This window comes from Malus sylvestris, chromosome 5, assembly GCF_916048215.2.
Source record: "Malus sylvestris chromosome 5, drMalSylv7.2, whole genome shotgun sequence".
In the NCBI taxonomy this organism is placed as follows: domain Eukaryota; kingdom Viridiplantae; phylum Streptophyta; class Magnoliopsida; order Rosales; family Rosaceae; genus Malus; species Malus sylvestris.
The window spans coordinates 13,023,124-13,044,248 of NC_062264.1; the positions used below are offsets into that span (position 1 = coordinate 13,023,124).

The 21,125-nt window shown below is 38.8% G+C and overlaps 2 protein-coding genes across 2 annotated transcripts; both read right to left on the reverse strand.

Annotated features, from left to right (window-relative positions):
* Positions 1-6,348: 6,348 nt before the first annotated feature.
* Positions 6,349-7,559, reverse strand: LOC126621753 (uncharacterized). The gene is made up of 2 exons (XM_050290333.1): positions 7,496-7,559; positions 6,349-7,005 (listed from the first exon to the last, which is right to left on the reverse strand). Exons 1-2 carry the CDS (start codon positions 7,538-7,540, stop codon positions 6,598-6,600), a joined length of 453 nt encoding a protein of 150 aa, XP_050146290.1. The 5' UTR covers positions 7,541-7,559; the 3' UTR covers positions 6,349-6,597.
* Positions 7,560-16,920: 9,361 nt separating this feature from the next.
* Positions 16,921-18,164, reverse strand: LOC126621751 (uncharacterized). The gene is made up of 2 exons (XM_050290331.1): positions 18,126-18,164; positions 16,921-17,544 (listed from the first exon to the last, which is right to left on the reverse strand). Exons 1-2 carry the CDS (start codon positions 18,162-18,164, stop codon positions 16,921-16,923), a joined length of 663 nt encoding a protein of 220 aa, XP_050146288.1.
* Between the last annotated feature and the right edge of the window lie 2,961 nt (positions 18,165-21,125).

Consider the following 21,125-nt stretch of genomic DNA (forward strand, 5'->3'; position numbering starts at 1 on the left):
GTGTAGTGAGCAATTACTCATAGAAAAGAGAAGGACCCCCATGAAGTGGGTACATTGTTTATTGTGATGTCCAATAATATAATGTCATGTGTAAGTATCCCTTAACATAATATTGTATTAAATCATAATGAGCAATTACTCAGATAAGAGAGGAGGACCCCCATGAAGTGGGTACATTGTTTAATGTGACGTTCTAAACAAATAATACAATGTCATGTGTAAATATCTCTCAACATGATATTGTATCACTAAATCATAGTGAACAATTAATCATATAAAAGAGGAGGACCTCCATGAAGGGGGTACATAGTTTACTGTGACATTCTGAACCAATCATACAATGTCATGTGTAAATATCTCTCAACATGATATTGTATCACTAAATCATAGTGAGCAATAAAAGAGGAGGACCTCCATGAAGCGGTACATTGTTTACTGTGACATTTTGTACCAATAATACAATGTCATGTGTAAGTATCTCTTAACATGATATTGTATCACTAAATCATAGTGAGCAATTACTCATATAAAAGAGGAGGACCTCCATGAAGTGGGTACATTGTTTAGCGTGACGTTTTGAACCAATACTACAACGTGTAAGTATCTCTCAACATGATATTGTATCACTAAATCATAATGAGCAATTACTCATATAAAAGAGGAGGACCTCCATGAGGCAGGTACATTGTTTACCGTGATATTCTGAATCAATAATACAATGTCATGTGTAAGTACCTCTCAACATGATATTGTATCACTAAATAATGAGTTGTCGTAGTGAACATTAAACACGTTCCATAAAAGTTACAATCCGAAAAGAGAGAAAAGTGATAGGCCATGAGCATCAATAATCTAGCATATAATTATGTGATTATGTCAACTAAAGATTCTTAGTAACGCGTTTATATATAATCCTCTTCTGAGTATTGTTGATGCACAAAATCAGTGAGGACTTTGGTACAACAGAAAGTGTTAAGTTTGTGACATTCGCTAGATTGCTTCGGCCACTAGTATGGATAAGTATGTAAATGGATAGAGATAGGGAAGCAAACACAAGATGTATGTGGTTCACCCAGATTGGCTACGTCCATGGAGTAGAGGAGTTCTCATTAATTGTGAAGGGTTTACACAAGTACATAGGTTTAAGCTCTCCTTTAGTGAGTACAAGTGAATGATTTAGTACAAATGACATTAGGAAATATTGTGAGAGAATGATCTCTATTTATAGAAGAGAGTTTCTAGTTTCATTTTGACATTGACACGTGTCGTGTTGTGATTGGCTTCTGATGTCGTGCTATGATTGGCTTCTGATGTCGACACGTGTCGTGCTGTGATTGGCCTCCTCGTTGGAGGGAAACTCTTTTAGGTCCTTGATGGTATAACATTGACTGGTGCTTAGTAGTTTCGGGATTGGTCAAGTATGGTACAAACAATGCTCCCTTAAGTTCCCGAGTGAGGGAAGCTCCTCGATTGGGGACTTGCAAGATCTAAGCCATTGAGTAATCACAAAACTTCTAAGTACCAAAGTGTGGTATCATTTTCACTTGCCTTATCTGTCTCATACGTAAATGTGACATTTTCTTTGGAAGTACTTTTCCTCCATCCAGTGGTGGTATCTTTAACCGATGAAGATGCATAAGGTAATGTATCAATTTTACTTGAAGCTTACTATTAGTTTTAGGCTTGGTCAAGTGCGATACAAAATCCTATAGTAGGAGTCCCCCAAGTCGCCGAGCTAGGAGATTTGCCGAAAGAGGTAATAGACAAGGTAAGCAATCAGACTTCCAAGCAAGCAACCTAGATCGGAGGTTCGACTTCGGCTTCCGATTGATTGTTCTCCTTCTCCTTGTGTCGTAAACAGCAACAAGGATAAGGAGAAGCAAATGGAGAAGAGATGATATGAAATACTTTTGCTTTTGAAGAAGTAACTTTCCACATGCTTATTCTTGAACTGGGCTGGAGGGTTTTCTGGTTTCCTCTAGCGTATAAGGCCGACTCAAGAATTTGAGGGTCAAAATAAGTCCATCAAATCAAGAGTGAGTTCGACCTTAATGATATGGGCTACTTTTGCTGTTGACGAAGTAGTGGATGAATCAGCATGTGTTCTGTTGCGCTTGTCTCCACATGCTTCCTTGTATCCTTCTCACTTGCCTTATCTGTTCCTCAGGAAGATGTGGTATCTTTTCTGGAAGCATAAGATGTTGAAGATGAGTACTCGAGAGCAATGCCAGGTAAGTAGTCAGGCAAGGGGTTCTAGGCAGTCAGTTCCTGATTGAAAGCTTGATTCCAAGTGCTGATTGATTGTTCTCTTTCTCCTTGTCTTGCAGGTAAGAACAAGGGCAAAGGAAAAGATAGGGAAAAAGCATGATATGGGATACTCTTGCTTTTGACCCTGATGATATGAGATACTCTTGCTCTGGTGTGGCTAGTTTACATAAGTATTATTGGGGGGGGGGGGGAAGAAAGCTGAGTATTTCGAAAGGCTTCGTTGGGAGTGCCCTCTCATATATGAGGAAGGGTTGAGCATTTTTGCAGGTCTGCCTGTTCGTGGAAGATGGAGGTCGACATATATAGGAGTCTCCCTAACAACAAGTAGTAATGCTATTCCTTTACCCTTCTTGGTCGTAGCAATATAGTGGGAGCTGCAAGCTTCACGTTTTTTAACTTTGTTAGAGCACTTTGAAAAAGTGGTATGCGGTATCTGGAAAGCTGATGTTGCGTGTGAAGATTGCAGACAAGCTTTATCCAAGGAAATCTGATTCTCGAAGTTCGGAGAGCGATGCCTCTTCGGTTTTCGAAGAAGCAATCCTGTCGGGGATCTGGCTCTCGAGATTCGAAGAACAATGCTTCTTCAATTTTTGAGAAAGCAATCTTGTTGGGAGTCTAGCTTTTGAGATTCGAAGAGCGATGCCTCTTCGATTTTGAGAAAGTAATCCTGTTGGGAGTCTGGCTCTCGAGATTCGGAGGGCGGTGCCTCTTCGATTTTTTAGCAAGTAATAATGCTATTCCTTTACCCTTTTTGGTCATAGCAATATAGTGGGAGCTACAAGCTCACATGTTTTAACTTTGTCAGAGCGCTTTGAAAAAGTGGTCTGTGGTATCTGGAAAACTGATGTTGCGTGTGAAGATTGCAGACAAGCTTTATCCAAGGAAATCTGGCTTTCAAAGTTCAGAGAGTAGTGCCTCTTCGATTTTCGAACAAGTAATCCTGTCGAGGATCTAACTCTCGAGATTCAGAGAACGGTGCCTCTTTAATTTTTGAGAAAGCAATCCTGTTGGGAGTTTGACTTTTGAGATTCGGAGAGCAGTGTCTCTTTGATTTTTGAGAAAGTAATCCTGTTGGGAGTCTGGCTCTCGAGATTCGGAGAGTGGTGCCTCTTCGATTTTTGAGCAAGCAATCTTGTTGGGAGTGTTTTCTTAAATGTGAGTAAAGGTTGGGTATTTTTGCCAGTCTGCCTTGCCACGGAGCACGAAGGTTAACACACATTGGGACTTTCTAGTTATCAAGCAGTGGTGCTGTTCCTTTACCCTTGTGGGTAATAGTAGGGTAGCTAGACTTTCAAAATTTATATGTCTAAACTTTGTCAGAGATCTTTGGCAAAGTTATCTATGGTACCCGATGAGCTGATGTTGCGTGTGGAAAGTGGTGCCTATTCAGAATCCGGAAAGTGGTGCCTCTTCGATTCTTGAACCAACGACCCTGTTGCCCTTTCTTTTATAAGGGCACCAATTGTGTGCAAGAAGTACATTCAGAGAGTTATTGCTTGTAGGAATTTTCCCCTTATTTCAGAGATTTATTGCACCTCATTTCTGAGAATGTCTGGCCCATCCGACCGTCGTTTTGACTTGAACTTTGGTGAAGATGCATCTATGCCTTCTCAAGACAACATATGACACCCATCCTTCTTATCCCCTACTAGTCCTCTTACTATTGGGGACTCTATGATGAAGAATGATATGACAGCTGCGGTGGTGGCTAGGAACCTTCTCACTCCCAAATATAACAGACTACTTTCCAAACGGTCTGATGAGTTGGCTGTTAAGGATTCTCTGGCTCTCAGTGTTCAGTGTGCAGGTTCTGTGTCTAATATGGCCCAACGCCTATTTACTCGAACCCGCCAAGTTGAATCATTAGCAGCTGAAGTGATAAGTCTCAAACATGAGATTAGAAGGCTCAAGCATGAGAATAAACAGTTGCACATGCTCGCACATGACTATGCTACAAACAGGAAAAGGAAGCTTGACCAGTTGCAAGAATCTGATGGTCAGATTTTGCTTGATCATCAGAGGTTTGTGGGTTTGTTTCAAAGGCATTTATTGCCTTCGTCTTCTGGGGCTGTACCGCGTAATGAAGCTCTAAATGATCAACCTTTAGTCCTTCCTCTTTTTGGGGTTCTGCCTAGTACTGAGGCTCCGAATGATCACCCTCCGGTGCCTACTCTTTCTAGGGCTCTGCCGACTGTTGAGACTTCTCATAAGCAACCTTTGTAAAGGCTCATTCTTGTTTGTTTATTTTGATTCATGTATATGCACATATTTGTAACTTATCGAAGATATCAATAAACAAGATTTGCTTCATTTCAACGTATTGTGTTAAATACACCAAGGCCTGCTTCACTAAATTCTTTGAATTTTTTCTTTTGTTGAAGCTTGTATGTTGTAGCTTTGAGAGTGAAGCATGTATGTTGTGGTAGTGCTCCTTTAATTTCCCGAGTGAGGAAAACTTCTCGGTTGGAGACTTGAAAAATCCAAGTCACTGAGTGGTCATAAGACTTTTGAGTATCAAGGTATAGTAGCATATGGTAGGAGTCACCCAAGTCTCTGGTTGAGGGAGTTGACGAATGAGGCATTTCCTTTCTAAGTGGTAGCCCAAAACTCCTCATTCATATATATTTGTTATGAAAGTTGTTAGGCCCAAAGAAGAGGAGGCCTAGGCAATTTTTTTTCTTTCGAATTTTTGAATTTTTGGATTTCCGAAAAAAAAAATATATATATATATATATATATATATTTTTTTTTAAAAGCTTTGTAGGTGAAGCTTTGGTGTTGAAGCTTTGTAGGTGGAGCTTTAAGGTTGAAACTTTGTTGGGCACCATGAATTGATTTTGCTTCACACTATCTTGATCAAGATAGTGTGAAGCTTTTGTAAGTGAAGCTTTTGTGTTGAAGCTTTGTAGGTGAAGCTTTTGTGGGTGAAACTTTTGTAGGCGAAGCTTCTGTGGGTCAAGCTTTTGTAGGTGAAGCTTTTGTGGGTCAAGCTTTTGTAGGTGAAGCTTTTGTGGGTCGAGCTTTTATAGGTCAAGCTTTTGAGAATTTGTAGTTGTCCTCCATTGATGAAGCTTTTGTTGGTGAAGCTTTTGTGTTGAAGCTTTTGTGTTGAAGCTTTAAGGTTGAATCTTTGTTGGGCACCATGAATTGATTTTGCTTCACACTATCTTGATCAAGATAGTGTGAAGCTTTTGAGAGTTGTGGTTGAACTGCTTTGATGAAGCTCTTATTGGCACCATAAATTGGTTTTGCTTCACACTGTCTTGATCAAGAATGTGTGAAGCTTTTGAGAGTTGTGCTTGTCCTCCATTGATGAAGCTCTTGTTGGCATCATAAATTGGTTTTGTTTCACACTGTCTTGATCAAGAGTGTGTAAAGCTTTTGAGAATTGTGGTTACCCTCCATTGATGAAGCTCTTGTTGGCACCATAAATTGATGAAGCTAATGTGTTCATCTCCTCCCTTTTTGTTTTTGTTTTTTAAGGGGAATAGGGGGTGCTGCAAGTTTGAAATTTGAAAACTCCCTAGCTTCTGTGGAAGTTTGAAGACTTTCCATGTGGGGTTTTCTCATGGTTTGAATTTTGAATTTCAAATTTCTTTGGCCATGTTGAACCCTATAAGAATGAGAAGTTTCCACTCTTTTCATTGTCTTCATTTGCTCATTTTGTAGTGATTTTTGGAGATAGAGTGCTCTTATAGTTGAGAGGGATTCCGACATTGCTTTGCACGATCTTCAGGTTGGTAATCTTCTCCACTAGATCACATGCTTTCATTCTTGTTGAATTGTTTGAGTGTTCATGTATTTGGTTGAGAACATAATGAACTGATTGAGCTTTTCTCCACGCCCTAGGAACTTCCTTATGTTTCGATCTTTCATGTGGTGATAGAGTTTGTTTCTGTTTGTTGTAGATGTCAGAGTTTGGAAGTCTTAGTGATGAAAGTCTAGCAGATATACTAGATTTTCAGCTGAATACATACTCATTACCACTTAGTTTTGCGTTGAATCCTCTCACACTGTCCATAATTTCTTTTAACTATTTATTTGGAAAAGAGACCATACCCAGAAATTAACCACATTCAATTGCCAAAGCTATCTTAATTAATTATTTGGGATTGCACATTACATTCATGATCAAGCTTGACACATAAAGACCAAACCGCACATATCTTACAGTCATAATTAAAACCTACACTTTTCTCAGGGCCAGTGGCCTTTTCTTGACACAGAAAAGCTTAATTAAACATACATCACAGTGAGATTCGAATTCTACCTTTAGATAATGCGTAAATCATAAATGCTCTCGATCACTAGCCACGAGCTTATTATATTTTAAAAAGGACCAGATTTTTGCACGAATTCAATTCGTCTTCTCTTAGTCGTTGTAAACAGATATATTCGGCCTTGGCTCAAATCTTCATCAAATGGCTGCTTCTCTTCTTTTGCTACAAATGGCTTCTTGTCAGGGTAAGCCTGAGACTTAGGAAGTGAGCCAGTGTCCTTCGTAGAGTTCTCTGCTTTGCTTTCATCATCATGGTACGATGAAATATTTGGCTCAAATTCTTCAACCCCAACGAATGGTTTTTTCATGTTTTCATGGCAGTCCTCGGCTTTCCTTTTTGGTGTTAAATCAGGAACTTCAACAAGGAGGCCTCCAATTGCTTGGGGCATAGATTGCTCATTCATGACAGTTTTCCAGTATTCTCCTACACCTCCTCTGGATTCAATAGGTTTAGCAAACTGATCCACAAGTGAGAGAGAGTAAGAAAAACAAAATAATTTGTGTTCTATCATTCAAATTAATGACGCCACATATACATATTTAAACAAATATTTACGTACATAGTCGAAATGAATTTGACAATAATAAAGCACAATAAAAGTAAGAAAGATGTTATTATCACTCCAAAAAGTGGATCCCAAGATATATAGAAATACAAGGGAGAAGAATATTTCGTTCTTTTATTTCAAAATTAACATATATAAAATGCTTATGTTCTCAAATTGTGACTATTGATTAATTTAATTGATTCTTGTTGGAATTTGTCGTATGGATTCACAGTTTGATAATATAAGTTGGCAAGAAAACATTACACTATATATATTGTGGAAGAAAATTTTCAACGTAACTATGATAGAAGAGTTCAGTCATCTATCAAGTTTTTGGCTTAAAAGATTTGGCAGGTAACATATTTTAAGCAACAACATTATGGATATCACAAATGCTTACCAAAAGAAGAGTGAAGAGAGCTAAGGTAGCACAAAGGGACTTCATGTTTGAATGGTATTCAAAAGGTTTGCTTGTAGTTGTACGTCGAATGATATGAAACTCAGACTACTTATAGATAATTTGGGAGGAGAATAATGTCTTGAAATATGTCATAGCAGTATGCACATGATAATCAAGTTGGGGTTGGGGACGGGGTTGGTGATGACGGATAGCGATTATGAATAAAATATCATGGTGGTATTCCCGATCAGGTAAGAGTGGTGTGCGGATATTTGTTTTGATGGTTTTCAGACTTGGAAGAAATCAATGGTGGACCTAATTAGGGACCCCAAGGTTTTGGAAGGATTCCTTAATATATATGCTTTTTTATCAAGTAGAGTCTCAGTCACTTATTTTGTACATGTAATAGACTTTTTCACGTGGTATGACTCCGACATAAGATTATATATATAGATACATACATACATACATACCTTTTATCCAAAGGGATGGGTGTGTCTAAGGTGCAGATGAAGCGTGTGGACGATCCGTGCGGACAAGGATCTAACGGCTAAAAATAGATGAGCTCACGAATAGAACCTAGTCGTTGTGAGCTGGTGCATTTAGAAAATTTTAAATTTTTTTATTTAGTTGGCATGTTTTTGTTTGACGGAGAAAAATAGGAGGCAAGCGAGAAATAAGGGTTGGCCATTGCATGCATAGAAGACGGAAAAAGAGAGGAAGAGAGGCAAACATAGGGAGCTACAAACTGATTATCGGAAATTATTTAAGTATTCAAATAATTTTTTTATATTTTAATTTTATACATCATAAATAATTATGTTGGACGTACAATAATGCATATTTTATGGTGACAATAGACTTTGCATGAAGATGGACAATATCACGTGGTAAATATTCTTTATAATTCACAACGTCCCAATTCACGATTTAGTGTAGTTGTTTTCTTTCTAACATTTCCTCCCTTTGCCTTCAAGCTAAAAGAAATCCTCCTAGCTACCGCGCCTTACTCCGGTTTGGGGTCGGCGGCAGCCCGACTCCCCCTCTTTCTAGCCTTCCTTCCCTCTTTCTCTTCCTTCTCCACCCTTTGCATCTTCCCTCTTCCCCTTCTTTCCCCCATCCTTCCCACCCTTTTCTAGCTCTTATTCCCCTTTACCCATCCATCTCCACTCTTCCCTTTTCCCCTACTTTCCTTCATCCTTCCCCCTTCCTTCATTTCGCTCAAAAGTTTTATTTATTTATTTATTTTTATTTGTGAACTTTTTCTCTTTTGGTCTTTGTTTTAACTTCCCTTGAGTTTTGTTCTATGAACTCTGTTTCAATTCCCATGAGTTGGTCTCAGATTTGGACTTTCATGGCCTTCTCCTGCTCTAGTGATATTTTTCATTTTGCGTCCTCAACCATCAGCCTTTGCTACTCGGCCTATGTGCTTCTTCTCAGGTGTTGGGTGGTTGTCAAAGTGCTTTTAGCACTATCTGTTTGGATTATGGGAGCGCTTACTGCGCGGGTGGCTTGCTCACCCCCATTTTTCGTTGATCCATTTGTTTCATTGGATCATTCTCTTGGTGGTGGTGGTGTCCTTGCGATGGAAGCACATCTGGTGGCTGTTGGTTCCGTTCCAGTCTTAGGGTTTTTTTTGTTATTGTTCAACTAGCCACTTTTGGGCCTATATGCTGTATTTTCTTTTTTGCTATTGGGCTTGTATTTAGGTCACCAAGAAGAGATGTGAAGAGGACATAAGTAACATAGGGTTGAGTATGGTGATACCACCACCGAGGTCAATTGTAATGGACTCAATCGGTATTTCGATTTCAGCAACTCCTGGTATCTGAAACGGTTCTTGGGCAAAATTACTATCCCGGAGTGTTTCCGCACCAATTTCTATCAAAGTCTTGAGTTGTTGGTTAGCATAGTTGTTGTTGTCGTTGTCAACATGATATACGTCCGGGGTGGCATACATGTTCCTATAATCAATCTTCTGAACAATTTTCTAACCCCCCTCCCCACCCTTAAGGTCATCTAGATAGAAAATCTGTTTTGCCTTACTTGCCAAAATGTAAGGGTCATCATTGTACCAACATCTGTTAGTGTTCACTGATAGTAGTCCATGGTCTCGCGTAACTCTCATACTTCTATGTTGGTTTTTCACCAAATCATCGACACTTAAACAGGATCACTTGTCAACGGCCTTTGTAAAGTAATTGTACTACACTTTTTAGTTTTCCATAGGAATAAATGTTTGTACTATCGCCCCCACCTGATACATGAACCTTACTATTTTGTGTACACAACTTCTCATAATGCTCAGCCCCCAAGAACTTGACGCAGTTAATATAGCAACTTGAGAACATTTCAGCGCAAATGAGTTCTAATGCAAAGTTATATAACTCTTTAGTGTAAGAGGGCGAATCCAATGCCTTCAATTCATTCACCAAATATAATACAAAAACTCAAGATGTTAGTTTTACAAAATTTAAAGATAATGATTAAATACATACAATATGTTCAATACAAACACGTTAAGCTTACATATTTGAGAAACCAATGAGGAAACAATTCATGATGCTTTTAGGCATATATATGTGATCATCTCTTCATGCTCATCCATGTATGCCATTTTCTTGTCATAATTCTTGAGTACGAACCAATGCGCTTCATCCATATCCTTTTTGGAAAACGACTCGCCTCGTACTAGATCGTCAAAGGGTCGATTTAGAAAACAATACAAAGTTTCTCTTGCCTCACACCCCGGCCAGTATTGCACTAGGGACGATTGAGCTATCTCAACATCTTGTAGGTACATTCCACAAAATGTAAGCGACTCATATACGACCCAAACCTCTATAATTGATCCTTTGGGCTTCGTACAAACTTTTTTAAATCACAAGCAGTCTGCAAAAATAAAAAGTTATCATTAAAAATAGTCAAATCATCCATATTATGGGCGATGATATACCTTTCTATTGGATACATTCATCGATTGTTGACTGGTCCATCAAGCAATTCGTTATTCAGCAAGTGAATCATCATGTAGATCATACTTGTAAAGAAAGTCAGGAAATATCTGTTCATACTAGCATAGGACTTGCACAATGTAGTCATGCAACTATTTAATGTCTAACTTTCGCAACGAGCTTGCAGTCAATTGAAAAAAAAAAAAAAACCTCGAAAACAACATGATAGCTTCACCACATTAAAAGGCAAGAGGTTTCAAGTACCAATCGGAAGTAGGCTTTGCAGAATCACATGACAATCATGACTCTTTAGTCTAGAAAATTTACCACCATTAACGTTCAAGCAGCGCACGATATTTGAAGCATACCCATATGGAAACTTTACAGAAATAGAAACTTTAAGAACTCTTTCTTCTCTTCTGGTTTAATAAAAAAAAAAAATGAAAAGCTCCTTCTCACTTTGTCACTGTCCCTATTCATCCATAACTTGAGCCTTATGCCCATTTGTTCCAAATTGAGGCAAGCTTTGATCGTGCCCTTTATTTTTCCCTTGATGTCTAGAATTGTTCTGACTAATGTATTGAACACATTTTGCTCAACATGCATAACATTGAGGTTGTGTGTCAGTTTTAATTTCGATCAATATGGCTCCATTTTTTTTTTCTATCTTTTACTTATTGGTCAAAGAAGGGTGTTCTTGTTGGAGAGCTTTGGACTCATCCTTTTTGTGGATATAGGTTTGAGGAAAAAACAATTCAATTAGGCTATTGTATCCTGAACGGGACAAGTCAAGAGATATATTGCTGGAATTGTTCGTGAACTTTTGTCAAACCGCACTAGACTTGAATCTCCTTAAAGAGAGTGAAATACCCGTGCCTTAACCTAATTGTCTACGTGCTTCTTAGAAGAATATTACAATTTTCTTGTATTTTCCCAACATTATGTATTTTATACATATAAAAAGCAGTGCTCCAAAAATCGGCCTAGGCGCTGGGCGACAGAGAACAACCACGATTTAGGCCAACTTGTCCAACAAAATAGGGTAGGAGTTAGGTGCCCGCCTAGGCGCTCTCTAGGCATTCTAAGTGGTGATTCAAGCGATGGTTCTTTTTGCAATCTCGCTGTCATTTTCAATCGCTGACGCATCTCTCGGCTTCGCTTGTTGCCGATTTGATGGGAAAAGGAAGGATGGGAGAGAATGGTGAGGTGGTGAAGCAATGAGAACGGTGGATTGGGAAGCAAATAGAGAAGCATGCAACTTTGTCGGCATGCTGTAGGAGGGGTGGGGAATTAAGAGAAGGAAAACGACGACTGGTATTATGAGAAAACAAATTGAAATGGTAGAGTGAGAGATTGGTAAAAGAGGGAGTTTTAATGGGACAGGAAAAGATGGTACAGAGAAAGAAAAAAATGAATAAAATATATAAGGATTGATGAAACAAAGGAATTGGATCCCATCCGGATCTAATTTGTGGCGATCATAGGGATCCCTACATCTTATTCATTCATCGGGTATCGTGCAGTCAGAAATTATTTGATTTTTTTATTTAAAATTAAACACAAATAATATCTGACGAAAACTGACCTCACGATGTACGATGAACGGTTAGAATGTGGGGATCCCTAAGATCCCCATAAAGTGGATCCGAAGATGATCCCTTTCTTGTAACAAAGGCCAAGGCAAGGTTTAAGAGTAGAAAAATAAGTAAAATATTGAAATGATTGATAAAACCAAGACCAACTCGATAGTTTATATTTTTTTAATGATAAAACCAAGACAACCTTGACAATTTATTGTATACTCACGTCCAGCCATCCAACAAGTTCTTAATAAACCAAATTCAACTTGACAATTTTATTTATTTATTTTAGTTTTAATTTTTTTTGGTAAACTATTTATTTTAGTATTTGGCAATGTTTTGTTATTTCTTTTTCTTTTTGAGTTTAACTTATTTATATAATAAAAGTATATAATAAATTTACTTACAACTGCTTAGTCCACTTAAGCCCTTGCCTAAGCTCCGTCTAGCGTTTATCATGACTGTTGCCCGATTAGCGCCTGTTTATACCATATTTAGGGCCTCCGTATTTAGACCTCGTACAAATACTCGGGAGACTTAAATGTAATTATGTGATAAAGGAAGGGGCAAATATGTAATAAGTGAGGAGTCCTTATTTTATAAAAGGACCCCTCACCCTCACAATTGGAGGAGGTCAATTCCTAGGCCCTCTCACCCCTTCTCAAAGCTTTCACTCTTAGAGCTCTCCTTGTCTCCCTCAAAAATATAATCAGTGTGGACGTAGCCTAAACCTTGGGGTGAACCACGATACATCTTGTGTTATTTACATTACTTGCAATTCACGGTCGGATTTACGTTGTACCAAGACCTCCGGTTTTATGCATCAACATTTGGCGCCGTCTGTGGGAATCGACACGAAAAGCTATGTCGGTTCTCTTTCATTTTTTCACCTCCGCCGTGAATTTGAAAACCAAAGCTTTCCTAGATCCCACACACATTCTCATGCACCTGAAGAGACATCCACCTCTGAAGAAAAGTCAGAAGCTGGTCTAACAGGGCGCACCAAGAAAGAATTAGCAGCACTTCATAAGAAGTCCTTCCATACGGATCGAAATTACAGCGCATATGGGAAAAGAGAAGGCTTCAAATTGGGGAAAGTCACGATTGGTGGTTTTGTTCTGGAGAAGAGGCTAAAGCCTCAATCTGAAATTCCTGGAGGACAAGCAACAATTGCTTTCTCAAAGTTGAGTGCCGAAGCTGGATCCACCATTCCGTCGACCAGGCGGACAACTATACTAGTGACTGTCAGATCTCCACATCGCTGCTGCCACTCTCTCTCCATCTTTTGAGTTGTTCTTCCAAGTCCCTCCCTTTATCAACATTGTCGTTGAAAAATATCACTTGCACAGTTGCATTTGCACTATCACTCTCATTGTTCTCTCTTCGCTCCGAGTCACAGTCGAGTACCGACTTCCAGTTTCGATGACGTCGCCGCTCGTTGACAAAGAGTATTTCAACAAAATTGACAAGGCTTGCCGCCATCTCCTCGCTCTCGTTTATAGCAGAAGCTGCGCTCCGATCATGCTCCGCTTGTCGTGGCATGATGCTGGGACCTACGATGCCAAGACGAAAACGGGTGGGCCGAATGGGTTGATTCGTAACGAGGAAAGAGTACTCTCATGGTTCCAACAATGGCTTGAAGAAGGCTATTGATTTTTACGATCTGCCACCCAATGGACAATCTGATATTCGAGGTGAGGAAAAATCTGGAGGCGGTGGTTGACGGCGTCGTGCTGAGCAATGAGGTGGCGAAGCTCGAGGCCATCATCGAAGGGCTTAACAAAGCTCTCACTCTTGACTTGGAAGCTGTGACCTTTTTCTGTGATGACTACAGGATTTACCAGTATAACTACCTCCGCCCCGGAGACGCCGTCATTACCCTCCACGACGCCCACCAAGTCCTGGTCGACTTTGGCACTAGCTACATCGGAAAGTTTTTCGTAGAAGCAACCCGTCGGTTCCATAATGCAGATTGGGTCACGGTTAGAGAGGGGGAGTCAGATTTTGTTAAACAGCACCAAAAAGGAGATTCAATGTGGACTGTTCTAAAAGGCTGCGTGTACAAATTGTCTCCATACATGAGATTTCACCCTGGAGGTATGTACATAGTTTAATCTGCTCAAGTTCAAATGTTAGCTAGAGTAAGTGTCATTCCAAGTGTGTATTGTTGACAGATCATCAACCATAAATAAAATATGTAAGCATTACTCATGAAAAAGAAAAAGGGGGATTTCCTGGGACACAGATAAGAAACGGCTCAAGGAATATTTCAGGAAGTATAGAGAGGTGGTGGAGGCTGTGATCATGAGAGATCGTGCAAAAGCCGAGATAAGATTAATGTACTTATCATTCCTTGTCTGCCATCTGCAAAAGAGAAAAGAAGATAGAAACAAAAGCAAAAGTAAGCAGAAAAGGAAAAGAGAAAAGAAGAAGAGAGGCACATGGGAACACTGCAAAAGCAAGGAATAAACACCCTACCAGAAAGATGTGATTTACTTTTCTTATTTCTGAATGATGTAAATTATTTTTCTTATCTTTCGGATACATCTTTATAAACCCCATCAGAGGGTAATAATAGTAAAAAAAAAAAAAAAAAAAAAAGGCAAAGCCTAACATAAATGGGCTGACATGTTGTGGAGGGCGAAGGGCTATAAGCCCAAAATAACTCTAACCAGGTGATCAAAAGTACGCCTAGTACTCCAAAATTATTCGGCAACCTGCCGCTATTACCACCAACCAGTGACCAAAAGTACGCCCAGTACTCCAAAATTATTCGGCAACCTGCTGCTATTACCACCAACCAGGTGATGAAATGTACAACCCGTACTCTAATATCATTTGGCAACTAGCCATTCATGCCACCAACCAGGTAATGAAATGTACAACCTGTACTCTTCTTCATGCCACCAACCAGGTGATCAAAAGTACGCCCAGTGCTTCATATTATACATGAGCATTACTCATGTCAATCATACATAAACATTCATAAGCATCACTCATATCAATCATACATAAACATTCATGAGCATCACTCATGTCAACATTCATGACCATCACTCATGTCAACATCCATGAGCATCACTCATGTCAATCAAACATTCATGAGCATCACTCATGTCAATCAGCTTCAAAAGCTTTATTTACAAAAGCTCTAGCTTCGAAAGCTTCATTTACAGAGCTACAACGTCAAAAGCTTCATTTACAAAAGCTTTAGCTTCGAAAGCTTCATTTACAGAGCTATAGCTTCATCATTTACAAAAGCTCTAGCTTCAAAAGCTTCATTTACAGAGCTCTAGCTTCAAAGCTTCACTTGCAAAGCTTCACCTACAAAGCTTCAGTGCAGGGTATACAAATACCACCTCCGAACAACTGCCACTTCGGCCCATACATGGATTCAATTTGAAGTCTTCAGCCAACAAACTCTATTGACCGAAGACTTGGGGGACTACACTGTGTACCATATATTGGGCCTCATGAAAAATACTTGGGGGACCTAGCCCATTATTTATGTATTGAGGAGCGATCCCTTATTCTATAAAAGGGACTCCCTCACTTTCATTAGAGAAGGCCCATTATTCATGTATTGAGGAGTGATCCCTTATTTTATAAAAGGGACTCCCTCACCTTCATTAGAGAGCAACGCCGCCAGCTGAGCAACTGCCTCGCCGCGAGCATCACTCCTAGCCCATCACTTATGTATTGAGGAGCGAGCCCTTATTCTATAAAAGGGACTCCCTCACCTTCATTAGAGAGCAACGCCGCCAGCTGAGCAACCGCCTCGCCGGGAGCATCAATCTTAACCCATCATTTATGTATTGAGGAGCGAGCCCTTATTCTATAAAAGGGACTCCCTCACCACTATTAGAGAGCATCACCGCCTACTGAGCAGCCGCCTCGCCGTGAGCATCAACTCTAGCCCATCATTTGTGTATTGAGGAGCGAGCCCTTATTCTATAAAAGGGACCCCCTCACCTCCAAGTGCCACAAGCCGAGCCAACGAAGGCAACATAAGCCACAAGTCGAGCAGCCTCGCAACATGTGCTACTTATAGTTGAGCATCATTTCAGATTGAGCACCGCCTCATACCGAACATCAGTTCATGACAACATCTAGTTACTTCGACCCACACATGGACTGAATTTCAAGTCTCCAGCCAAAAGACTCTCTTGACTGAAGACTTGGGGGACTACTGTTTATATCATATTTAGGGCCTCGTATTTAGATCTCGTACAAATACTCGGGGAACTTAAATGTAATTATGTGATAAAGGAAGGGGCAAATATGTAATAAGTGAGGAGTCCTTATTCTATAAAAGGACCCCTCACCCTCACAATTGGGGGAGGCCAATTCCTAGGCCCTCTCAGCCCCTCTCAAAGCTCTCACTCTCAGAGCTCTCTCTGTCTCCCTCAGAAATATAATCAGTGTGGACGTAGCCTAAACCTTGGGATGAACCACGATATATCTTGTGTTATTTACATTACTTGCAGATTCACGGTCTGATTTACGTTGTACCAAGACCTCCAGTTTTGTGCATCAACAGCGCCTAACGTATTTTAGAACCTTGATAAAGAATAGCTTAAAATATGCATATAACATTTGGCCAAATGTTCAATTTCTTGTCATGTATTATTTTCGTTTGAAGTATTATGAGTTTTTCTTGGTCTGATTACGAGTTTGGTGGTTGTTTTTTTTTTTCTTTTTTTCTTTTTGACCTAGCTCGACATATAAACACCAAAACCACTTGTGTATATTACAGTACTCATAAAACATAGAATTAATTCTCTCCGAGCTAATAGCTGTATCTTTCTTAATACATGGAAGCTTTATTACAACTTTATTTGTTGTTTTAGGTGTACAACGGAGGAGGTAATATTAACTCTTTAAATTTCCTTCAGTTTCTCGTAGTAATCGTAGATGGAAATATTTGCTTGGCTTGTTTTGCTCTAAATGGCTGCTTGCGAGTGTAAGCCCGATCAGACTTAGGTTGTGGTTCAATGTCTTTGGCATAGTATTCTACTTTGCTTTCATCTTCGCGGCCGTAAGCTGAGATATAGGGCCTGAACTCATCAAAAGGTTTCTTTACATTTTCACGGCGGTAGGCTTTCTCTTCCTGCGTTGAAATAGAGACATCAACAAGGAGGTCCTCCGTGGGTTCCTGTTTCATCATATTTTTCCATTCAATTGACTCTGTTTTTCCTATAGTTTTTGGTGCTGTATCGGAAACCTCAACAACTAGGTTCCACCTAGGTTGCTCTTTCATAATATTTTTCCAATCAACTGACTCAATTTCTTCACCTCTTATTGATCCTATAGTTTTTGGTTTTGAATCAAAAACCTCAACAAAGAAATTTCCCATACGTTCATCTTTCATGATATCTTGCCAGTCAATTGACTCAATTCCTGGACCTCCCCATCGTAAAGCTCTTGGAGTTGAAACAGAAACGTCAACCTGGGGGTCTTCCTTAGTTGGCCAGTCAAATCCGGCACCTCCTCTTGATTCTATAGTTGTAGCAAACTGCTCCACAATACAGAAAAAAACTAAAACATTATAGTAATTTTGAAGGCATTTTAAAGATTGTCACATGCACCAATTAGATGGGCATGACTATTTAACATTTGTGTTTAACTTCGATATCTGGTTATGACTGACATACTTTGTGGCTTACCATAAATTCACTCTTATCGATTGTTGTATCAGAGAATAAAAATCAAAATATTGTCTTATGCTTAACCAAATTAGTTCTTGAGTTGGTTTTCTCTTTCCGATGTTGAAAAGAGGTTCCAAATTCGAATCTCCTCTACCGGTATTTAAGATAGTAGATTCTCTTATGCTTCCACCGTAGTGCAAATAGTATTATGTTGTCAGTCTGAATTTAGACCACATATTGAAACACAAATTCCCTTATAAAGAGTTTGAACCACATATTCAAATAAGTTTCGCTCCGAAAGAGTTTGGATTGATATTGAAAAGTGTAATATATCAATCTGTCCACGGAGAACACTTTCATGCAAATACATAGTATTTTTGCTCTGTTCTTCGACTGAAAAATTGGCGACAGATTAAGCAATAAGAGGAATGAGAATGCGGATGCTTACCAAAAACAAAGAGAAGAGAGCTACGAGAAGGGACTTCATGTCTACAATGGTAATAAGCAAAAGAGTTGCCTGTAATTGTATATATGTCTAGAGATTTGATTAGCTAGTATATATAATTTGCTAGGTGAAAATTGTCTAAAAAGAATTAAGGCAAAACAAAAGAATCCCGTTGGGATTGGCGATGACAATGATGTTGAATAAAATATCATGGTAATCCCAACCAGGTAAAATGGGGATAATATGTTATCATACAGAGAAGAAATCAAGGAAAGAGCCCCAAACTTTTGGAAGGCTTCCAAACGAAATATGGTTTTTTATTAAGTACAGACGTGCACCAAAAATTCGATAAAATATGTTCTTAACTTTTTATTATAACAATTGGATTCTACGGATGAATGGGTGGATTGCATATATATATAAGAAAGTTTGGGGGTTCTATTATAAAACTAATTGGCATATGGAGAGTAATTCAACTACTTATAAGCACATGCAAGGTCATTTGGTTCTTCAATGTGGGATTTATACTCTGAACACGCCCCCTCACATGTGGATAATTTTCAAGCCAATCATGTGGACAACACAATTCAGTGATGTGGAGCATGTGTGACTCTTGGGTTTAACACGTGGGACAACTTATTATGATACCATGAAAAAAGTTGGGGTTCCCTAATAAAGCCAATTGACAGTATGTGGAGTAACTCAATTACTTATATACACATACAAAATCCCTTATTTGCTCGATGTGTGATTGGTACTATCAATGCATACACCAGTAGGAAAAACAGCTTGTGCGACAATGAAAATTTCGTCGCTTAAAGCATGTTTGTGGCATGAAATAAGGAATTCATTACGCAAACCCTTTGCCGCCCAAAGTCCCACAAGAAAATGTGGGTATGAATTTTTTTGGCCCCAAAGAAGCACTTGGCGAAGAATTTCCGCGTAAACTTTGCATAACACAGGTCTTGTTGCACAAAGGGACTTTGAAAAGGTCAGTGGGCATTGAAGTCATCGTATTTCTGTGTACTTTACGCAACGAAGATTTCGTCGCGCAAGGTTGTGCAAGCAAGTTTGTGTGACCAAAGCTTCATCGCACAAAGTCCCACGCGTTCTTTAAAAGAACTGTTTCACTTTCACATTTTCTCTCATTGGTTTCCCCACAACCCTAAATTTCCCACCGTTTTCTTCGTCCCCAAAGCCCCCTCATATCCCAAGTTCTAGTTTTAATTTTCGAGATGATGGCCGATTCCGCTATTCTTCCAACTAAAGGATGTGAGGGAGAAGTCTCTCGGAAAGGTAATAGTGACTTTACGTTGAAGGAATGGCTTGTATCCTTAGGTAAGTGCTCTTAACCACCAATTTTCTGCTCCTAATTCGTTTCAACATAAAAATCATATGTAGATCCTGTTCAAGCGTTAGGTCAAAAGTTTGATTCATTGTTCAATCAACTTGTAGAGGAAAACAAAGAAATCAAGAGTCAACTTTTGAAATTAACTAACTCTATGTCGGTTAATGAAAACGGAAGATTACTTGCGAATACTCAAGCTAATCCTAAAGGTGTTAATTCAACTGAGACCGAATTTAAGCATGCTAAGTTTGTGATTACTCTTAGGAGCGGTAAAATAATTGACACGACACCTTTACCTAAGGAGGTTGAGAAAACTAAGAGTAATAATAAACTTTACAAGCTCAAAGAATCTAAAAATGACAAGGAATATCATGTGCCTGTACCTTTTCAGAGAGCTTTACCACCCTTAAAGAAAGCTGTAATACTTACCGCTACTACAACTAAAAAAATACAAATAAATGGAAAGATGTACAAGGTGGAGAAAAAATATGCGCTCCTCACCAAATCGCTTTCTTAGTAATGGCGCCAAAAATTGCTTGCTAAACCCAAGTGCAGGTATCACATAATAGTATAAACTCGAAGTCCAAGTCTCGAATTCCCCAGAGAGCGTTGAAAAAGAGTGCATAATTTATCTAGACTGAATCAAAGAATAATATTGAATGAGATGTAACTTATAGAAGAAAAATTCAACAATTAAAAAGAAAAAACACTAAAGCATTAGGGGTTCCACTCAATACAACTATGCAATTTCACTATTTCGATTCCTTTTTATAACTCAACTGAGATACCAACAAGTACTCTCTCAACTGGAAAATATAGCAATTAAGTTGTCCTCATATAAAACTACTTGAAAAGTGATTTTCATTGTAGATATCAAAACAAAATGCCCATTCAATTTCTTATAGAAATAATCCCAAATATAATTTGTATCTATGACAATAAAATATTGAGAAATTACTCCGTCGAAATCATACCAATCTACTAATTTATTCAATTCACTATAAGCATGAATGTGAAACAAAACTATAGGAAAAACATGATTAAACCTATGAATCATAACCAACATTCATCAATCCAAAAATAGAATAAATAAGAAATTCCATTGACATCCACAATTAAAATTTGACATTGAAACTCTGAAATAGAATCGAAATAGTAAAACTACATAATCGTAATGTAGGTTCCCCCCTAACCTTAGCTAGGGAGATTAGTTTTCCATAAACTAAATAGAATAACAAAACTCTAAAAATTATGAAAGAGCAAACTGATGGAAAACAATCAAATGATATTGAGCTGCTGCAGCAGCCAACCTCTTTTCATATCCATTTTGAATAATGGTCATTCATCAACCCATTATTAATATATTAATGCCAAAGCTAATTATGACTCAACCATTTCTTTTTCTTTGCCTTCTCATTTGTGCTTCATTTCCTTTCCATAACCGACAAAAGCTTAATCACCAATTTATTGTCCTTGTCTCATAGGTTAACTCATTGCAGACAACCCAATCTTCCCTTCTTCATCTCACCGTTTAACTTCTAATAAATTCACCACTTAGTACTACGGTCTAGTGGTATTCCTATTTTCACCAAAGACGAATTTGAACTACATTATTGCTAGCCTATTGTGAGGCTAAGCTCACCCCTCCCCTTTAG